The sequence below is a fragment of the Salvelinus namaycush genome, chromosome 26 (genome assembly GCF_016432855.1).
Source record: "Salvelinus namaycush isolate Seneca chromosome 26, SaNama_1.0, whole genome shotgun sequence".
In the NCBI taxonomy this organism is placed as follows: Eukaryota; Metazoa; Chordata; class Actinopteri; order Salmoniformes; family Salmonidae; genus Salvelinus; species Salvelinus namaycush.
This window is the reverse complement of record NC_052332.1, coordinates 7,451,417-7,470,991: the sequence shown is the minus strand read 5'-3', so window position 1 is coordinate 7,470,991 and position 19,575 is coordinate 7,451,417. Positions and strand designations below refer to the sequence as shown.

General features: G+C 43.9%; 1 protein-coding gene across 15 annotated transcripts in view; it reads left to right on the top strand.

The window, feature by feature from the left end:
* The window catches only part of LOC120020955 (formin-binding protein 1-like), a 94,760-nt gene that overhangs the window by 71,175 nt on the left and 4,010 nt on the right, over positions 1-19,575 (top strand). For 4 of the 15 annotated variants that reach the window (XM_038964610.1, XM_038964609.1, XM_038964608.1 and 1 more), the window contains exons 7-12: positions 1,619-1,747; positions 2,913-3,059; positions 4,665-4,868; positions 7,436-7,624; positions 15,482-15,496; positions 15,797-15,832. In XM_038964610.1, the coding sequence (XP_038820538.1) occupies positions 1,619-1,747; positions 2,913-3,059; positions 4,665-4,868; positions 7,436-7,624; positions 15,482-15,496; positions 15,797-15,832 (720 nt within the window). The remainder of the gene's footprint in view (positions 1-1,618; positions 1,748-2,912; positions 3,060-4,664; positions 4,869-7,435; positions 7,625-15,481; positions 15,497-15,796; positions 15,833-19,575) is intronic. The other 11 variants (XM_038964614.1, XM_038964613.1, XM_038964616.1 and 8 more) reach the window with 8 other exon arrangements.

Here is a 19,575-nt window from a genome sequence, read left to right as displayed (position 1 = left end):
AGTTGTCAAAAAAAATATAGTAAAGTACAGACACCCCAAAAAAACTACTTAAGTAGTACTTTAAAGTATTTTTACTTCAGTTTTTTACTCCTCTGCTACGACTAAACTGGGTCCTGTTCAGCAGGAAGTGGCTAACACTTTTGTGTGTGTGTTTTTGTCGTTGTTATGTATTTTTCTGCCATACCTTGAAGCGAAGTTCCCACAAGGTAGGTCCACACTGGGCAGAGCATGTGTTTTATCTGTGGGAACACACACACACACACACACCGTCTCGAGTCTCGACCTTGTTTCTCAACATACACACAGGTCACCCCCAAAAAACACAATCACCTGTTCAAGCCTTGCTAGTGACCACACCGACTCTCATTGAGCAGTGTTCTATATCTGTACTCTGTCCAGTACTGGACAATGTCCATATGTCCTCTCAGGTATATCTGTATAGCTATGTATTGTAGTTTATAATTTTTTTTAACCTTTAATAACTTATCTTTGGTGTCTTTGTACCTGTTTTCTTTTTTTTCCTGTGTGAGAACAGAGAATTGATATCTCAGTCACTCGATGTGTGTAAACCTCTGCTTTGCTTTATCCTCATACCGTTCACATGAATCAACATCTTGCTTGGCTTATGGAACTATGCAAGCAAAAGCATCTTAAGTTATCTCTGTCCATTCTCTTCTTTTCCCAAAACACTCACACTACCATTACCACATTTTCGTCTGTAAGGTACATTGATGTGTGTAAGACATTTTCAGTCTCGGAATAGCTTTGAGCTTTCAGATTTGTTTTAGAGATTGAAGCGTCTTCTACAGAAGGGGCGGGAGTGGCGTGCGTGTGTATCACAGAGATACGTAGGTTAGCTGCTGTTTACTTCCTTGAGCGTCGACAGGATGTGAAAGGGGCTGAGAGGTTTTGTCATCAGTCGTGTTGCCATGGTGGTGTGTGTCTATCCTTCCGCACGCCTGCCTCTCTCTTACACGCATTCACGGGCCTTCTGGATAGGTGTGGTAGCGAAGAGGTTGTGTCCTTCCCCATTAGCTGGCTGCGTGTGTAACTTTGGTTAATGTGTGGGTGGAGAAGTCTGGGCTAGACTGTGCCTCTGTCCTCCAAGATGTGTAAGAGGAGGAATGGGGAGATGAAACCTCTCCCACCTGTCTGTCCCTCTGTCTCTGTGTCGGGGGGGGGTGAAACTGGACCCTGTCCTTCTAATGCTCCTGCTAGGACTGAGATATAGGAGACTTTGGCCATTGTTTTGTCGATGTTGATGGTTTATCAATATGACAGATGGCATGATAATCAACATGACAGATGATATGAAATAGAACTTGTTAGTCTGTGGTGAATTCCATTCCTCCCATTCAAGGGTTAAGTTGGGGGTATTTGACGCTCCTACGGTTCTTTCCTGTTCACGTGTGTGTTTCTCACTCATCACCAATGGCTGCTGCTGCTACTGATACTCCCTCCACAGACCTGCACCTGTGATAGTGTGTGTGCGTTTATGCTTGTGCGTGTGTTTGAGTAATCTCTCTGTATGTGTGTGTGTGTGTGTGTGTGTGTGTGTCATGAGGCCCCCAAGTTCATTAAGTGTGTGTGATGTGTTTGTGTTTGTTGTCCTCCTCAGGCGCGGCAGCAGGCTCAGATGAAACACCAGATGGCTGCTGACAGTAAGAGTGAATACTCCAACTTCCTGACCAAGTTCAACCAGGAGCAGAACGAGCATTACTACACTCTCATCCCCAATATATTCCAGGTAATTCATTACTACACTCTCATCCCCAATATATTCCAGGTAATTCATTACTACACTCTCATCCCCAATATGTTCCAGGTAATTCATTACTACACTCTCATCCCCAATATATTCCAGGTAATTCATTACTACACTCTCATCCCCAATATATTCCAGGTAATTCATTACTACACTCTCATCCCCAATATGTTCCAGGTAATTCATTACTACACTCTCATCCCCAATATATTCCAGGTAATTCATTACTACACTCTCATCCCCAATATGTTCCAGGTAATTCATTACTACACTCTCATCCCCAATATATTCCAGGTAATTCATTACTACACTCTCATCCCCAATATATTCCAGGTAATTCATTACTACACTCTCATCCCCAATATATTCCAGGTAATTCATTACTACACTCTCATCCCCAATATATTCCAGGTAATACATTACTACACTCTCATCCCCAATATATTCCAGGTAATTCATTACTACACTCTCATCCCCAATATATTCCAGGTAATTCATTACTACACTCTCATCCCCAATATATTCCAGGTAATTCATTACTACACTCTCATCCCCAATATTTTCCAGGTAATTCATTACTACACTCTCATCCCCAATATATTCCAGGTAATTCATTACTACACTCTCATCCCCAATATATTCCAGGTAATACATTACTTCACTCTCAACCCCAATATATTGCACGAACCCACACACACACACACACACACACACACACACACACACACACACACACACACACACACACACACACACACACACACACACACACACACACACACACACACGTCCAGAGAGTAGCTCCGAGTGGAAGAAGAAAGTATTCCAATTCTCGTATGTCTCCCCGAGAGCCAATGAGAAACGTGGAGCACCTCTGAATCCACAGTCCTTTTCACTGGATAGAGAACAATAGAGAGACAGAGTGAACATTTTCAGACCTATGGAAAGTTCTTGAAACCACTGCGCTCGGAACTTTTGGTGGGGCATTGACCTGACTTCTTCTGACCTATCATGTCTTTATATATCAGTCTGTTTAGTCCTACCCCCTCAGCAGCGTCGTGTGGGACAACTTCAGGGCTACTGTGGCAGGTGTGTGTAATAGTATTGTTATGCGTACTGAACATGACGTGCTTGTGTGGGTGTGTAGAAACTCCAGGAGATGGAGGAGAGGCGGATCGAGAGGGTGGGTGTGTCCATGAAGACGTACGCGGAGGTGGACCGCGAGGTGCTGCCTATCGTAGGGAAATGTCTAGACGGAATGACTAAGGCTGCCGAGTCCATTGAGCCTAAGACGGTGAGTACACACACACACACACACACACACACACACACACACACACACACACACACACACACACACACACACACACACACACACGATTGTGAGTTTAGTACTGTACCAAGTCACAACCATGTGGGTGCTATGTGTTGTTGACGGTATTTGCTCCTCACCAGAGTCCAGGCTCTTTGTATGACTAAATTCAAAAATACTGGAGGTATGTGCCTCTCCCATCTGCCTCAAATGCTCATCTGCTCGGTCGTAATAGAACCTGGGATTCCAACTGGTGTGACTCCTTTCCCTGGAGCCCTGTCACTCACTCACTCAGCCACCTGACTCAACCAATCACCACTGGGCTAATTTAGACCCCGTCTCCTGACACTCCTAAAGTTAATGTTTTCAGAGAGCGAGCTGGGAAAACAGCAGGGTAGCAGGAGCAATAATGAGAGAAAGTGGGAAGCGAGAGTAAGGGAGCGAGAGAGAAGAGAGATGTGTCTACAGAGAGGGAGAGGGAGAGACAGGCAGGCAGTGTGGGAGAGAAAGAGATGTGGGGAGATGTGAAGGAGAGAGAGGTACAGAGATAGAGAAGGAGAGTGGAAGAGAGAGAGAGAGCGATAAGGTTCGCTTTGAGAGCGGAAATTCACAATTACACTCACAATTTAACAACTGTCTTTGCCAACCTCCTGTCTTCGCCAAGAGGCTCTCTCTCTCCTCTGCCTGATGGAGAATGTTGCTAAGTTAAGTATCACACTACATCATGGCAGGAGGGAGCAGCTTTTCTGGATCTGGCCAGTTTATTGTCTGCACACTCAAAGTTAACTAGCAGTTCCCTACAAAACTGGGAGAAGAGGAACTGATGCACTTAACCAGATAACAAACACCCATGTTGTTATTTTATCTCAAGTCATTGATGCATGAGTCATTGATTTTGGCCAAAACAATTAGATTTTTCAAGCATTCAATCCAGTATGCTAAGATGGCGGACCATATCTTAGTGCAAGCAATAGAAAATCATCCGCTTTTGATGTGTTTGTGTGTGGGTTAGAGAAGGAAGGGGGATGACTAAGCTAAGGCCTGTGCTTTTGCCTGTTCCAGGAAACAAAATAGGAATAACAGAGGCTGATGACCTCTAACCTTTGACCTTATCAGTATAGATAGGATAGAGATCCAAGACCTCGCAGCCTGCTGATTAATGAGCTGCTTCCTGACTGTCAGTCCCTGACGTCTGGTGTTTTCACCATAGCTCCCGTGTGACAGTTCCAGGTCGTTCCCCTCTTCCTCAGTTCAGGCTGTGGAGCCTCCCGACCTCCGGTCACCCTCTGCATCCATCTTGATTGAGCTGAAGTAATGAACTGACAACAACAACTGGAAATAGTACAATAACAAATCAAGTCTTCCTGGTCTAGAACATTTCTGTCCTATGCTATTTCTGGACTTGGTTGAGGAAAACACAATCAGGTTTTAGAAATAGAAATAGAGTGAACAGAATAGTTTCTTTTAGATCAGTGTTTCAATCCTGTCTCTATCTTTTCTCCATCCGGTCATATCCAAATGTTTGTTTAGCCATACGATCTGAATTTCCCCTACTATCTCTCTCCCCACCTAACCCCACCCCACCAGGACTCGAAGCAGGTGGTGGAGTCGTATAAGTCTGGGTTCGAGCCCCCGGGGGACGTAGAATTTGAGGACTATGGGGCAGGCCAGTCCATGAAGAGGACGGTCTCTGAAACCAGCCTGTCCAACTCACGAGGAGAGGCCAAGGAACGACCCAGCGGGGGCAAGAGCAAGGGCAAACTGTGGCCTTTCATTAAGAACAAGAACAAGGTAACACACACACACACACACACACTCTCTCACACACATACTCGAAGGTCAAGCCTAGATTTGGGGGGAGGTTTTGTGACCTCCCTTCATTCTCCCTGTACAAGAATAAAGGACAAGAATGTGCATTGTTTTTGGCCATGCTGTCGTTAACAGGGATTCGATAATTGTCAGAGACTTCAGGGGACATTGTTGTAGGTCTTGGTGTTACTGTGTCAGTAAAATGTGACTTTAATGTTTCATTTGGGTTGTCATTATAGTTCTGTTGGGTTGTTATTTATTGTTCTGGTAATTTTGCAGTGATTTTGTGATTACAGTACGTTAGTAGTGTTGTCAGTGTTATTATTTGCCACCCTTTACCCCCCCCCCCCCCCCCCCCCCCTGCTGGTTACTCACCGGTCATCATCCTCACTGTCGTTGAGCCACCAACCAACACTTAACTTTAACGTGTTAACCTAACAACAACAACCACCAACTAATGCATCCTCCATAACCGAGTCCCACCACTCCTCCCACTCCTCCCTTCCACTCCCTCTCTCTGGGCCGGACAGATTAACTCACTCCCCTGCACACTGACTTGTCTGTCCTGTAGCCTAATAACAGTCTCCTTCATTGATCCTCCTCTTACACCGGGGGGGGGGGTCTGTCTGGAATGGCCTCTTCTCCCACAGCACGGCCCCTTGGTTCTGTATGGCTAGGCTGTCTAACACGGGGACATTTGGGATGAGGGTCGAAGGTTGGAAGTGGCACCATTCGTACCTAATGGTGTCACTTCATGATAGAGCTAGGGTGTGTGTGTGAGCGTGTGTGGCGTGTGGGTGTGCATGTCACTCACTAGCGCCGACTCCCTGCGGTTTGAGCATGATGTATGTTGTTTGTTTGGTGTTCGTCCTGTTATAATGTAAGTGTGTTATATTTATGAGACTCTAAAGCGTAAGGGACAACTAATGGCAGGGTGTTTGTCCTCACCTTTTTTGTGAGGCCACGCACATACTGTACCCTGAGAGTGTTAAGGCGTCCGGATGCTTCCCTTTCAAAACAGTTTGAGCGTACATTATGATAACATTTTGTGACGTTTTTGTTTGTTTTGGTCTTCGGCAAGGTATGTTTTTCTGCTGTTCGTGCACACAATATTTTTTCTTGAGGCAAGCCCAAGTTTGTTAGCCGAAGTCTACGCCCCTTCGCCGGTGATTGGTCAACAGTAGGGATTCTTCAATTAAGTCATTCAAGGAGAGACAACTCGTTTTCGTGCACATTTTTTCACTTGCGAAATACTACACCAAACATCTTAGATGTAAAATTGCGCGACCAGGAGCTCCTCTGCAAAAACGTCAAAATTAATGACAGATTTCTTTCAGTTATCTTAGATTAATTCGGACTATTTTGAGAAAGTGTATACTGGCTACGGCATCCCAAGAGGGACAAACAGTACTATTGTTTTTCAAGCCAAGGTCTTAAAAGGGAGTATACGAGCACATTCGTTCAAACCAAAGCATTCTGACGCCTTTAGGGGAACAGAATGTTCTGGAAGGACACAGACACACACATACAGGGAATCAGAGAGGTGCGGGTGGCTGTTATAATCGACCTCCACGTCTTTGGCGCCCGGGGAACAGTGGGTTAACTGCCTTGCTCAGGGGCAGAACAACATATTTTTACCTTGTCAGCTCGCGGATTCGATCCAGCAACTTTCCAGTTACTGGCCCAACGCTCTAACAAGTAGGCTACCTGCACAGTGAAAACATGTGAGACTTGTATCAGAGCAGAGCCGATACGGAAGACACGTGTTAGATCCTAGCCTTTGCTATATATAGAATATATATGTCCAACTAGAACTCCTCTCTGAATTAAAAGAGCAGCAAACCATTTATTTGATTGATTTACGTTTCATTAACTTTGGTTTTAAAAGATGGGTATCCAAAGCGCTTTCATGCATGTTCTCTCACTGAGTAGCAAAGCAATGTCAGTACAAATTGCAGATCTCTCTCTAGCTCCCAAAGGGCTGATAGCTCATTAATTGAGCGTCAAGTGGTTTGGGATTGCAGGAGTTAGGTTTCTGTGATTGAAATTCAGCCGCTGTCACATCTCGGAGGATATGGTGAATTTCTAGTCCAAGAGCTCGCATGTGATGACGTTTCCACAGAAAAAAACACTTGCTACAAAATGGAAGCTTGCATGTGCTTCCTGTAAAGCTGTCTGTGTAAATGTGTGGCAGCTGCAGCACCTTGTAATAACACTCTATTAACACTTCTGACTCACTCTGTTTAGAAATGTTACGACCGTCGCTTGACAAGTTGTTTTTACTTCACGTTTGTTTGTCTGACAAGATTATACCACATAACAGCTGGTTACTTATGACACTGGGTTTGTTTGTGTTTGATATCTCTTTTGGTTGTCTTTGTTCCCGTTGGGTTTTTCTGTTACCTGTTTTTAACATTATTTGGGCCCTTATTTATCTCGTTTTGTGTTCCTCCCTCTTTCCTTTTTTGTCCTCTCGTTTTGATTCTGCCCCTTTTCCTCCTCCTCCTCTTCTTCTTGTCCTCCGTCATGGCTCCCTCTCATACTGGTAGCTTATGTCCCTGTTAACGTCCCCGCACCAGCCCCCCCCTGCCCCCCCAGCCTCCAGCCCCCCCTCACCCTCTGCTGTTCCCAACGACCCCCAGTCTCCCAAGCAGAACAAGGAGCCCCTCTCCAATCGCTTCAATGAGTTCATGGCCTCCAAACCCAAAATGACTTGCCTCCGGAGCCTGAGGCGAGGGGTAAGTGTGTGTGTCGTGCTGTGAGTGTTTGTGGTTGTGTGTCTGTGAGAGTGTGGTGAGTGTGTGCGTGTGCATGCGTGCATGTGTGTGTGCTCGCCTGTCTCTGAGCTCTGTGGCGTCGCTGTATGGGGGAGGTTATATTCCAGTATATTCTTCAGGTATCTCTTAATAATCTTTAACTGGCTATCGATTAGCTCTTCGTGATTTCCCAGTATGCCAGAGATAACATCTCAACCTTACAATGAAATGTGCTGGTCCAAATCTATTTAGGATAACTCTGTCTATCCTCCAGCCTCCTCCATACGGCGTTCTGCCTGTGTCTGTGTCTGTGTTCCGCTTCACTAGCATGCGTCCATAGTTCTGCGCTAGCGGAATCACATATTCAGTCGTCTGTCTGTCTGCCTTTCCAGACAAAAACCCATGAACTCTCCAACCCGTTTCCTCAATCTCCACTTTGACCTCTGAATCTGCTTCACACACAATGACAGTGTCATCAGAGCTCCCTCCCAGTGACAGACATGAGTAGGTATCCTACTACACTGTAGCTCTCCTTGGAGAGTTGCCATGATGGTGCAATGAAAGACAGCACAAGTAATACATTGCTAGGCGTAGCAATAGGGAGAGTATAAGCAACTGGATGAAGTTTTGTTCTTTAGTCAAGAATGACTTCCTTCCTTCCGCCTATCTGGGTCGAACTGAAAGTCAGTAACGGTATAACGTCTTAAGGTTATGCATAAAGTCAAAAGTCCCAGTGTATTGATGAGGACGTTGCGCTGGCGCTATAGGCTGGTTGAGTCACTGAGTCTGTCGGGCCGGGCCTGGCTTGCAGCAGGGATTTTTTTTAGACGGCCCTGGGGTTCAACACACCCTCTTTATCTGCAGGCACACACACACACACACGCTGCAGCTATCTGGTGTCATGTCGAGTTTCTATTCCTAAATCAGCCAGAACCATGATCCCTGTCCAGATCACGCCCACGGGGCCGACAGAGCTCCCTCTTGACGACAAGAACGTGCTAAGCTGCTCACGTGTTCCTTCCGGCCTCAACTAATAAAGTGTTTTTTTATGTTCGTAACTTTTGAAGGGCAACAGTTAGAATGCACTAGAGCCATATATTTCTCATAGCTCGACCCACAACGTATGATGTCTGTGAAAGCAAAGGAACAATAGTAGTAGTAGTAGTAAAAACAATGTTAAATTATTGAAGGTCAGGAGAAGGAGGATGTGGGGCAAATCTAGCAGGAAGTGAACATCTCCCGAGCAGGAAGTGGGCTAATGGCCGTCTTCTAAACTGGCAGGCCAGGGTAGTTCTATATCTGAAGCATTGTTTTCTGTTAATGTTGCAGATTCATATTAGTTCATTCCTGTATGACCTTTCTGTAACATTTGAATGAAGGGAAAGAAAGGGAAAAGGTCAGGTTTTTGTTTTGGTCGGGCAGGGCCACGTATTGAGCACGACATTGCCTATGTTTTAAGATTTATAGGGCTAAATATGAATCTCTCAACATCCTCTTCACTCCTTTTCATTATCCATATTGATGAAGTATTTCTGTTGTTTTTGTATATGTGTATATTAACGTTGTTAAGAACACTCGTAGACATCAGTTTTGTGTTAAACTTTCTTTTCTTTTAGGAACTAATTTTAAAAGCAGTAGAGAAGTCAGTTCAAACATGAGCCGTCTGCTCTGCCCAAGCTGGAACGGGCGGCCATATTGCCTGCCCTGCTTTTAAACAGCTGCTCAGTTGCACAGCACCTCAGTGTCATAGTAATCCACAAGGCCTCTTAAAGAAGCCCTCTATCACTGTGGTCACGCGCATAGAGATCCTATTAAATTACTAGAGGTGCTATGTCAAACCCCTCAAAGTTCCAGCATGGTATGACAATGGCAGCCATTCATGCGGTAAAGAGGTGAATCGAACTCGACCAAAACAATGGAAATGCCATGGTAATGCATGGGGGAAGATCCTGAATCTCCTCATTGCGTCACAGGAAAATGAACCTACATTTCGGCTATTGTTTACATGTGTATTTCATACTATGTTGAGGTAAAAATTGGGGTAAATTGCTTGTATGGATGTCAACCCCAACACATGTTCATGCCATCGTCACCAATCAACTGCATTACAGTTAAAAACTACCACCACCGGTTTCTGTAGGGAAAGGATACCTAGTCAGTTGTACAACTGAATGCATTCAACCGAAATGTGTCTTCCGCATTTAACCCAACCCCTCTGAATCAGAGAGGTGGGGGGGGGGGGGGCTGCCTTAGTCAACATCATCAGCGCCCGAGGAACAGTTGTTATTGGGGGTTAACTGCCTTGCTCAAAGGGCAGATGGGCACATTTTCCCACCTTGCCGGCTCAGGGAATCGAACCAGCAACCTTTTGGTTACTGACCCAACATTTTTAACCGCCGGGCTACCTGCCGCTCAGGTATGCTAGCTATGCTACCAGCTTATACGAACGGGAGTTAGCATTTAAACAGTCACGTCTTCTAAACCTGAAAAGGGACAGCTTCTAAATGTCATGAAGCGAAAACAGCCCAAAATATCAAAATCTAACTGAAGTAAGCACATTGTGGGCCTGTTACAACACATCAATCCTGACGGATTTGACCAATATCCACTTTGTTAGATCAGATTTGTTGAATGTGCGCCAATCCGGCGTCCTTTTTCTACTCCCCATTGACCTCTTTATCGCATCCATTGTGGTCAGGGAGAAATCCAAACCAGTCTAATTGGAATGAATGGCACTAGCGGGATAGGTGATGCATTTCCTGCTTTTATATATTATTAATTGTGCAATAGAATTATTGTCAACCTAAAATATTGTCATATAATTAGAAATACAATTTACACAGGTTTCTAAAAAAATTGCCTGTATAAATAGCCTCTAAAATATATATGTAGATAGACCGTAAATGTCCCAATGTTTGTTTTCTTGGAAAGCTGTGTTCATAATATGATACAGTACTTGTTGCATTTACAACTTGTCTATGTCCTATCATCAAATGATTTCAGCCTGGGTATGGCTGTAGGTTGACTGCATTGTTAGTATGGAATGTTATATTGGCAGGTAACTTGAAACATTATTCAAATCATTCCACTTGAACTGGCTGGCTGGCTAGCTAACACACATACTGGGCAGATACTCTTCAAATGCATTGTTTTACACAATATCTCATCACAGCATTGGCTGACCCAACTCCCTTACCAAATTGGCTGACCTTTTATACCGTCGTAAGAAGATTCATGTCCGTTGTAGTATTCTAATTCCGAATTCTATGGTCACACGAACCAAGTTATTAGTCGATATTGTAGTGCAGGACTACACTGTACAGGTGCTATTAGTGAGTGAAAATATGAACACTTTAATAAACCTCAGTATTGACTGAGCAAAATATTTGTTATGAAATGTGATATCTTTGAGAGGGCCAATGGCTTTGAGATAGCCAATGTCAGTTTTCTTTCCTTATGACAGGTTATATAACATGTGATATGAGTGTGTGTTTTAATATCATGCTAGTTGTGTCTGTAGGTCGGGTTCTGGGTTCAGTCTTTGGCCAACAGCTGCACGGCAGAGGGATGCTTTACCCAGCATCCCCCAGTGGGAGGGCCTGTCATTCCTCAGCCCTCTGGGGCCAGCCCTCTGATCCAACGCCAGATATACAGCGCGAGAGAGAGAGAGAGAGAGTGTGTGTGTGTGTGTGTGATATAGCAAGGATAAATGATAACAGCATCATCAGAGTGAGTCAGAGAGTGTTTCTGTGAGGAAACACAGAAAGAAAGAGATGGATGATGTAAGTCACTGAATGAGTGAGTGTGTGTGTGTGTGTGCGGGAGAGAGAGAGAGAGTGAACCCATTAGCCTCATTAGTAGCCCTGTGCTAATTGATGAAGCTGTGTTGTTCTCTCTCATAACCATGGCAGCAGCCTCCTACTCGCCCTCTCTCGCTCTGTTATCACAAAGACTGGAGGACTCAGGGCATACCCACGTACGCTTTCGAGGCCAGACAATATGTCGTAAGTGTGTATGTTGGCCATTGCGTGCGTGCGTGCCTTAATTAGGAAATATGTGTTTGTGTCTCAGCCATGTGCAGCACAGACAGTAGTCTCATATCATGATGATACACTGACAGTATATATCCTACCGTTCAAAAGTTTGGGGTCACTTTGAAATGTCCTTGTTTTTGAAAGAAAAACACATTTTTTGTCCATTAAAATAACATCAAATTGACCCGAAATACAGTGTAGACATTGTTAATGTTGTAAATGACTATTGTAGCTGGAAATGGCCCCAAATTTTTTTTATGGAATATCTACATAGGCGTTCAGAGGCCCATTATCAGCAACCCATCACTCCTGTGTGTTCTAATGGCACATTGTGTTAGCTAATCCAAGTTGATCATTTTAAAAGGCTAATTGATCATTACAAAACCCTTTTGCAATTATGTTAGCACAGCTGAAAACTGTTGTGCTGATTTAAAGAAGCAATAAAACTGGCCTTCTTTAGACTAGTTGAGTATTTGGAGCATCAGTATTTGCGGGTTCAATTACAGACTCAAAATGGCCAGAAACAAATAACTTTCTTCTGAAACGCATCAGTCTATTCTTGTTCTGAGAAATGAAGGCTATTTCATGCGAGAAATTTGACAAGATACTGAAGCTCTCGTACAAAGCTGTGAACTACTCCCTTCACAGAACAGCGCAAACTGGCTGAGTGGGAGGCCCCGGTGCACAACTGAGCAAGAGGACAAGTACATTAGAGTGTCTAGTTTGAGAAACAGACGCCTCACAAGTCTTCAACTGGCAGCTTCATTAAATAGTACCCGCAAAACACCAGTCTCAATGTCAACAGTGAAGAGGCGACTCTGGGATGCTGGCCTTCTTGTGAGGACTTGTGAGGCGTCTGTTTTTCAAACTAGACACTCTAATGTACTTGTCCGTTTGCTCAGTTGTGCACCGGGCCCTCCCACTCCTCTTTCTACTCTGGTTAGAGCCAGTTTGCGCATGGAACAGTTTCTCGCATGGAACAGTTTCTCGCATGGAACAGTTTCTCGCATGGAATAGCCTTCATTTCTCAGAACAAGAATAGACTGACGAGTTTCAGAAGACATTTCTTTGTTTCTGGCCATTTTGAGTCTGTAATCGAATCCGCAAATGCTGATTGCCCAGATACTCAACTAGTCTAAAGAAGGCCAGTTGTATTGCTTCTTTAATCAGCACGACAGTTTTCAGCTGTGCTAACATAATTGCAAAAGGGTTTTCTAATGATCAATTAGCCTTTTAAAATGATCAACTTGGATTAGCTAACACAATGTGCCATTGGAACACAGGCGTGATGGTTGCTGATAATGGGCCTCTGTACGCCTATGTAGATATTCCATAAAATAATTGTCCGTTTACAGCTACAATAGTCATTTACAACATAAAAAATGACTACACTGCATTTCTGATCAATTTGATGGTCATTTAATGGACAAAAAATGTGCTTTTCTTTCAAAAACAAGGACAATACATAGAAATAATAATTTATTTCCAGTCAGACACAGTTGCCATTTTAGATATTTTCATTTCCTTCTAAATGAGGCTAGTGTCTGTGACTGCCTCTCTGTATTTCACATGGCCCTTCTGCCCTGTCATAAGACCACACTATGCAAATGATCAGAACCAGGGATGACCTCATTTCCTGTCCCACATCTCAGCTTGCGGCGCTTTCTGTTGCAACACCACCAACCCCAGAATCGCCTTGGACTCCTGCTGCAGTGCACATTTTTTAGGGGGTCAATTCTCAAAGTGTCACAAGCACTACCCTGAAACTAAGGAAGTGGGATTGGAGCATGGTGAATGATGGTCTCCCCCACCATTTGCTCCTTCATCTTATTTTCTGGGGTTCACAACATTGGGTTGTGGTGCTCATAACACTTTTGGGGGGTATAGTCTACCCAGAATTCACCCCTCCAGCGCTTCCTTCTGTGTGCTGGCACCATGGCACCATAGCCTATCTGTATACCATGTACCTGTATATACCCATCTGTCTGACAAGTCACATTGTGGCCCTATACACTACACTCAGCTACAACAGATACTGGTGAACAACAGACCTCCCCTGTCTATTACACCAGCAGTTCTTAACGGAAATAGCACAGTGAGAACGATTTTCAACGTCGAGAGGTGTAGAGAGGGATAATTAGGCACGATGGGGAGGCTGATCGAAGGCCCTTCCAGGTGAATGACTTGATTACAGGACCAAAGGGAGTATAGCCTGGCCTCATCATGGCCCCCGAGTGCAGCCTTTGAGCTGTTAACTGGATTACAGGTCATTCACTGTAGCTGGAGCGGCCCAGTGTGTGTTAAAGTATCTCTTTCCTTTGTTTCCCCACAAACTACGTCCTCATAATAAGTCATTACAAGGATTAAAGCTGGAGCAACCCAGTGGGTGTTAAAAGTATCTCTCCTCTCTATAACCATGGAGCTCACAATAAGCTCTAACGATCTTTAAGAGTGCAATCACTATATGTGCAATTCAACCGAAGCAACCTCTTACATTTTTCCAGTTCTCATTTTTCTTCTTCCATCATTTGCCTTAATTGTCCTTTCAATCAAACAATTATCATTAATCATGAATCTTTGATGAACCAAGTGGTTGTGGTTGTAGTTTGATCTCACTGAACTCATTGATAAAGAAGGTTGCTACTAGCTCCTGATTTACTTGTGCTCATGGGCATGTATCCTGCCTGGTATAGCGTTGAATCTATGAGCAACTTCTCCCTAGCCTGAGTGCCAGTCTGTTTGTGCTTTCTTGACAACTCAGACTGGCACTCAGGCTCACCTCTCCCATGAGCGAATGTCACTGTTTGAAACATATTGTCTCTATGTGAACATGTGAACTGTCATCGTGCTTTACTGTGACACACGTAGCCACCGCCCCCTGCTGTTAAATGCTGTCATTGTGTGTGTGTGTGTGTGTGGGGTGGGGTGGGGGGGGGGGGGGGGGGGTACAGGGAGAACAGAGAGGGGTGTGTTATCACCCATCCTCTGTCCTCCTGTTTTCCTGCAGTGGGTGTCTCGACTCACCTCTCTCTCTCTCTCCTTCTCTCACTTTGCTCGCTCTCATTCGCCGTCCTGTGCAGTCTAGACTTGTGAGTTGGCTTCCTTGTCATCACCTCAAGTCATTTTAAAACCCAACTCTTATTTTGTCATTCATCCCTGAAACCTGACGTTGAACTTCACCAGATGAGAAAAGAGTTAACTAGAGCCATACGTTATATAGGGAGATAGATATAGGGAGATAGATAGAGAGATAGCCCTGAGAATGACCGGGTATTGTCTTGGAATAGCGTCTCGCTGAGGTATTGCAGATTTTGTTTTCCATTGTAATCAGAACAAACTGTGGGAGAGTCCAAACGAACCAGCATCTGCAAAGAGCCTCAGACCTGTTGCGCCTCACATATCTGATCTGTCGTTTTTCACAACTGCTCTCATACCTGATGGGTCTATGCATTCGCTGTTCAGTTGTGAAAGCTCTGGTTATCACCTTGGTCAAGACGAACATCTTCGAATCCAATGACCGCAGCAATCTATCATATACAAGGCATCCAAGACTTCTACCTTCCCCTTTCCAGGTTTTAAAACACCCAATTATTTTCCTCATATGGTGAAGTTTGACTAAGGAACTGCTTTTTCTTCTCAATATCCATGTCAACAACTGACGACATGCTGTACATGTGCATGCAGTACCAGGAGGAACCGCGATGGCCAATTGCTATGTGTTATTCTGCTGTTGTCTGACTTTTATCTGTTCTCTTTCTCTCCTGCTCCTCCTGCCGTTTCTCTCGCCTCTCTTCTACCCATGAAGCTTTCTCTCAAGCTGGTAAGCATGACCGTAACACTGCATGACCGTAGTGGCGTGAACCGTATTCTGAGCGTCGCGTGCACGTCCACCTAGTACCACAACGTGGTTGAGAATTCTGTGTGACCGCTGTTTCTGTTTGTTAGCGTTTGGTTCCTTTTCGTCCGGTGTCTTTTATTGATTTAGTCATTTTGTTGTGACATGAGGATGTATTTTGCAGATGCAGACCCTTGTTGTTGTCTCAATTGTTGTTTTTGTGTGTATGTGTGTGTTATTTTTTGTTTGTTGTGTCTCTCCCCACTGCCTGTGTGCTCTGTGCAGATCACACTCAATTCCCACGTCCGGAATCTTATTGAGGTGATCAGAATTACAGTTAATGTTTTGTTTGTCCACCAGACCTGGGTTTTCGAATACTATTTGAAATCGTTGAAATCAATTTCTTTTCATTTCATCGCAACAGACAAGCTCAGTCAAGTACTGGAAAGGATTTCAAGTAGTATTTGAACTTAGGTCTGTCTGTCTGTCTGCTAGTTCCATCCCCTTTGGTTTGTCCTCATACCCGTTAGAAGCCAAGACGGATGATTCCAATAGATACATCATAATCATAGCTGATATCAAAGATATAGGGTAGATACTGTAAAATCAAAGACGTGATACATGCTGATTTTGATAAATAGTCATTTAACAGTGTTCTTAGTATGCACTGTGCAAGCCTCTAAAGATGATGTTTCTCAGCATTAGCTGCCAAGCTCAGAGTGGTTCTGATGTAGAAATTAATGGCCCAAAAAGAGCTAAACTGAAACGGCCAGACGATGCCGAGCCTTCCAGGAATACCAAGTATTTTCCACTGGAATGCAGAACAGATGGGAACAAATGAAATTGAGCTTTTTGTGTCTCAGTCAGGTAGAAACTCAGAGATCCTATTACATTACTAGAGGGGCTATGTCATAAACCCTCAACGTTCCAGAATGGGGTGAAAAATGGCATCCATATTGGTCAGGGAGAAATGATCAAAACCGGTCTTATTGGAACGAATGGCAGGAGAGGCATAATCCTGGAAAATAAAAGTAAGGCATATATCAGTAATTGTGTACTAGAATTATTATCAACCTAAAATATTGTCATATAATTATAAATACAGTTTATACAGGTTTTATACCAATTGTATGTATAAAATATATGTAAACAGGCCATAAATGTCTGAATTCTGTTTTTCTTGGAAATCTGTGAGTGCTGTTATATGATACAATATCAATACTTGTTCCATTTACAACTTGTCAAAGTCTTATCATCAACTGACTTCAGCCAGTGTACTGTATTGGCTGTGGGTTGACCGCATTGTTAGAATGGGATGTTGGCAAATTGCCTGTTAATTTGGAAACATTTATGGAATCATTCCTCTCAAAGATCAATTCTTGTAAGTGCATTATTTTACACAATATCTTATCACAGCACTGGCAAACCATGGTTGACCAACTCCTTGACCACCATAAGAAGGTTCATGTCCATTCTAATATTCAAATTCCTAATTCTATGTAGAAACTAACCTATTCCCCAGGCTCAATTGCTGCAGAGAGTGAGTTGGTGGTGGATGAGATTAGGTAGAAACTTATTTCAAGTTCCATCTATGGCAGTACTCAAGTCCTCTGCATCAGACATTGAGCCCTGCGGGGAATTTTGATTTGATAAATCATAAACTACACAATCAACTGCCTTGAAATAATTGTTGTAGATCTCCTTAGTCAACCACAATAACATAAGCCACATGATAATCATTAGGTCATAACTTTGTGTGTAGTAATAATTATTGAGTGGTCAACATTGACAAATGCATGTCAAACAAATCCTTTGGCAAGAGATTAGAAATGATCAAGATCAGTTACCAGTGATTAAATGTAATCAAGGAGATATACAAATGTATATCTGAGTGTGAAATGTATGTTGAACAGGTAAGTTACTGGGTAAAGATACACAACATGACCAAAGGTATGTGGACACCTACTTGTCGAACATCTCATTCCAAAGTCAATGGCATTAATATGAAGTTGGTCCCCCCCTTTGCTATAACAGCCTCCACTCTTCTGGGAAGGCTTTCCACTAGATGTTGGAACATTGCTGCGGGGACTTGCTTCCATTCAGCCACAAGAGCATTAGTGAGGTCGGGCATTGATGTTGGGCGATTAAGCCTGGCTCGCAGTCAGCGTTTCAATTCATCCCAAAGGTGTTCGATGGGGTTGAGGTCAAGGCTTTGTGCAGGCAGTCAAGTTCTTCCACACCGATCTTGACAAACCATTTCTGTATGGAACTTGCTTTGTGTACGGGGGCATTCCCCAAACTTTTGCCACAAAGTTGGAAGCACAGAATCATCTAGAATGTCATTGTATGCTGTAGCATTAAGATTTGCCTTCACTGGAACCAAGGGGCCTTGCCCGAACTATGAAAAACAGCCCCAGAGCATTATTCCTCCTCACCAAACTTTACAGTTGGCACTATGCATTGGGGCAGGTAGCATTCTCCTGGCATCCGCCAAACCCAGATGGTGAAGCGTGATTCATCACTCCAGAGAACGTGTTTCCACTGCTCCAGAGTCCAATGGCGGCTAGCTTTACCACTCCAGCCGACGCTTGGCATTAGGTTTGTGTGCGGCTGCAACAGTTCTTGTGCTGACATTGCCTCCAGAGGCAGTTTGGAACTCAGGAATGAGTGTTGCAACCGAGGACAGACGATTTTACGGGCTACGCGCTTCAGCACTCGGCGGTCCCGTTCTGTGGGCTTGTGTGGCCTACCACTTCGCAGCTGAGCCGTTGTTGCTCCTTGATGTTTCCACTTCACAATAACAGAACTTACAGACGACTGGGGCAGCTCTAGCAGGGCAGACATTTGACGAACTGACTTGTTGGAAATGGAGATTGCATGGCTGTGTGCTCAATTTTATACACATGTCAGCAACGGGTGTGGCTGAAATAACCGAATCCACTAATTTGAAGGGGTGTCCACATACTTTTGTATATATTGTGTATCACCTGTATAGCACCTTGTCTCATGAAAGAATTATCACCTGTGTGGAGTATTTGGTTTTTACATCAATCAACAGCAAGCAGGGTGCTTTATTCTAGTGATCAACCATTTGTATAAATCATGTAAGTATGAATTTGAGCATGAACCAGACCATGTTGCATGTTATCTGGTTGGTAAGTGTTGCACACAGTGCAGCTAGATGAGGTAAGGAAGGTCATCGCCATGGTAGCCTGGCCTGCTGCTGTGTTTATATTGGCTTTCTCACCAGTAGACCCCAGTGACCTCTGACCCTTGACCCCTGGTGAAGTAGGACATTGACCTTTGTCCCTTTTTATGTTACAAGTATTGTTGTCTGAGCCTTAACATATCCAGTCCAAGCACATGATCAGATAAATACCATGAATACTATGGCTAGTCAAAGAAGCCAATCTGAAAGCAATATATCAAAATGTGAGGAAAGCAACAATGAATCCCATTTTAATTGCTAACAATACAATGACAGTTCATTTATGTATAATTATCCATTGTATTGTATTGCTGTACAGTGATTTGTAACACAATAATTACCTTGGGTATGTAAGAAATCTAACCAAATAGTACCACCAAGTGGTGTATCTCTGAACTGCAGTACATACAGGACATATACAGGCAGCTTCTTTGGAAAGTGGAGCAGGCCCAATTGAACACAGAAAACAGAGAGAATGACTCACCATCATCAGAGATGATCGATATTTATTCTATCCAGGAAGCTCCTTCAATAGGAAATGCAATCCTGTCTGCCCTTAAATGGCCCCACCGTTTCCATTTCAGAAACACTACCTCCTTTTACACTTCTCTCGTGACAGTTATGGTGACACTGAAATATGAACACCGAAATGTGATTTGACTGGATATGAAGTAATGTGATACATCCTAATATATTTTTAGGCTTGGGACTGAATAGGGGAAAGGTGGTTGAATGGCTCACAAGTACGGTAGAGGCTAGAGCTGCAGTATCTAATTCAGACACACAACCCTCAACGGTGGGAAATTAATTCATCCCAATGGCTTTACTGTAAGAGGGGGGGGGGGGGGGGGGGGGG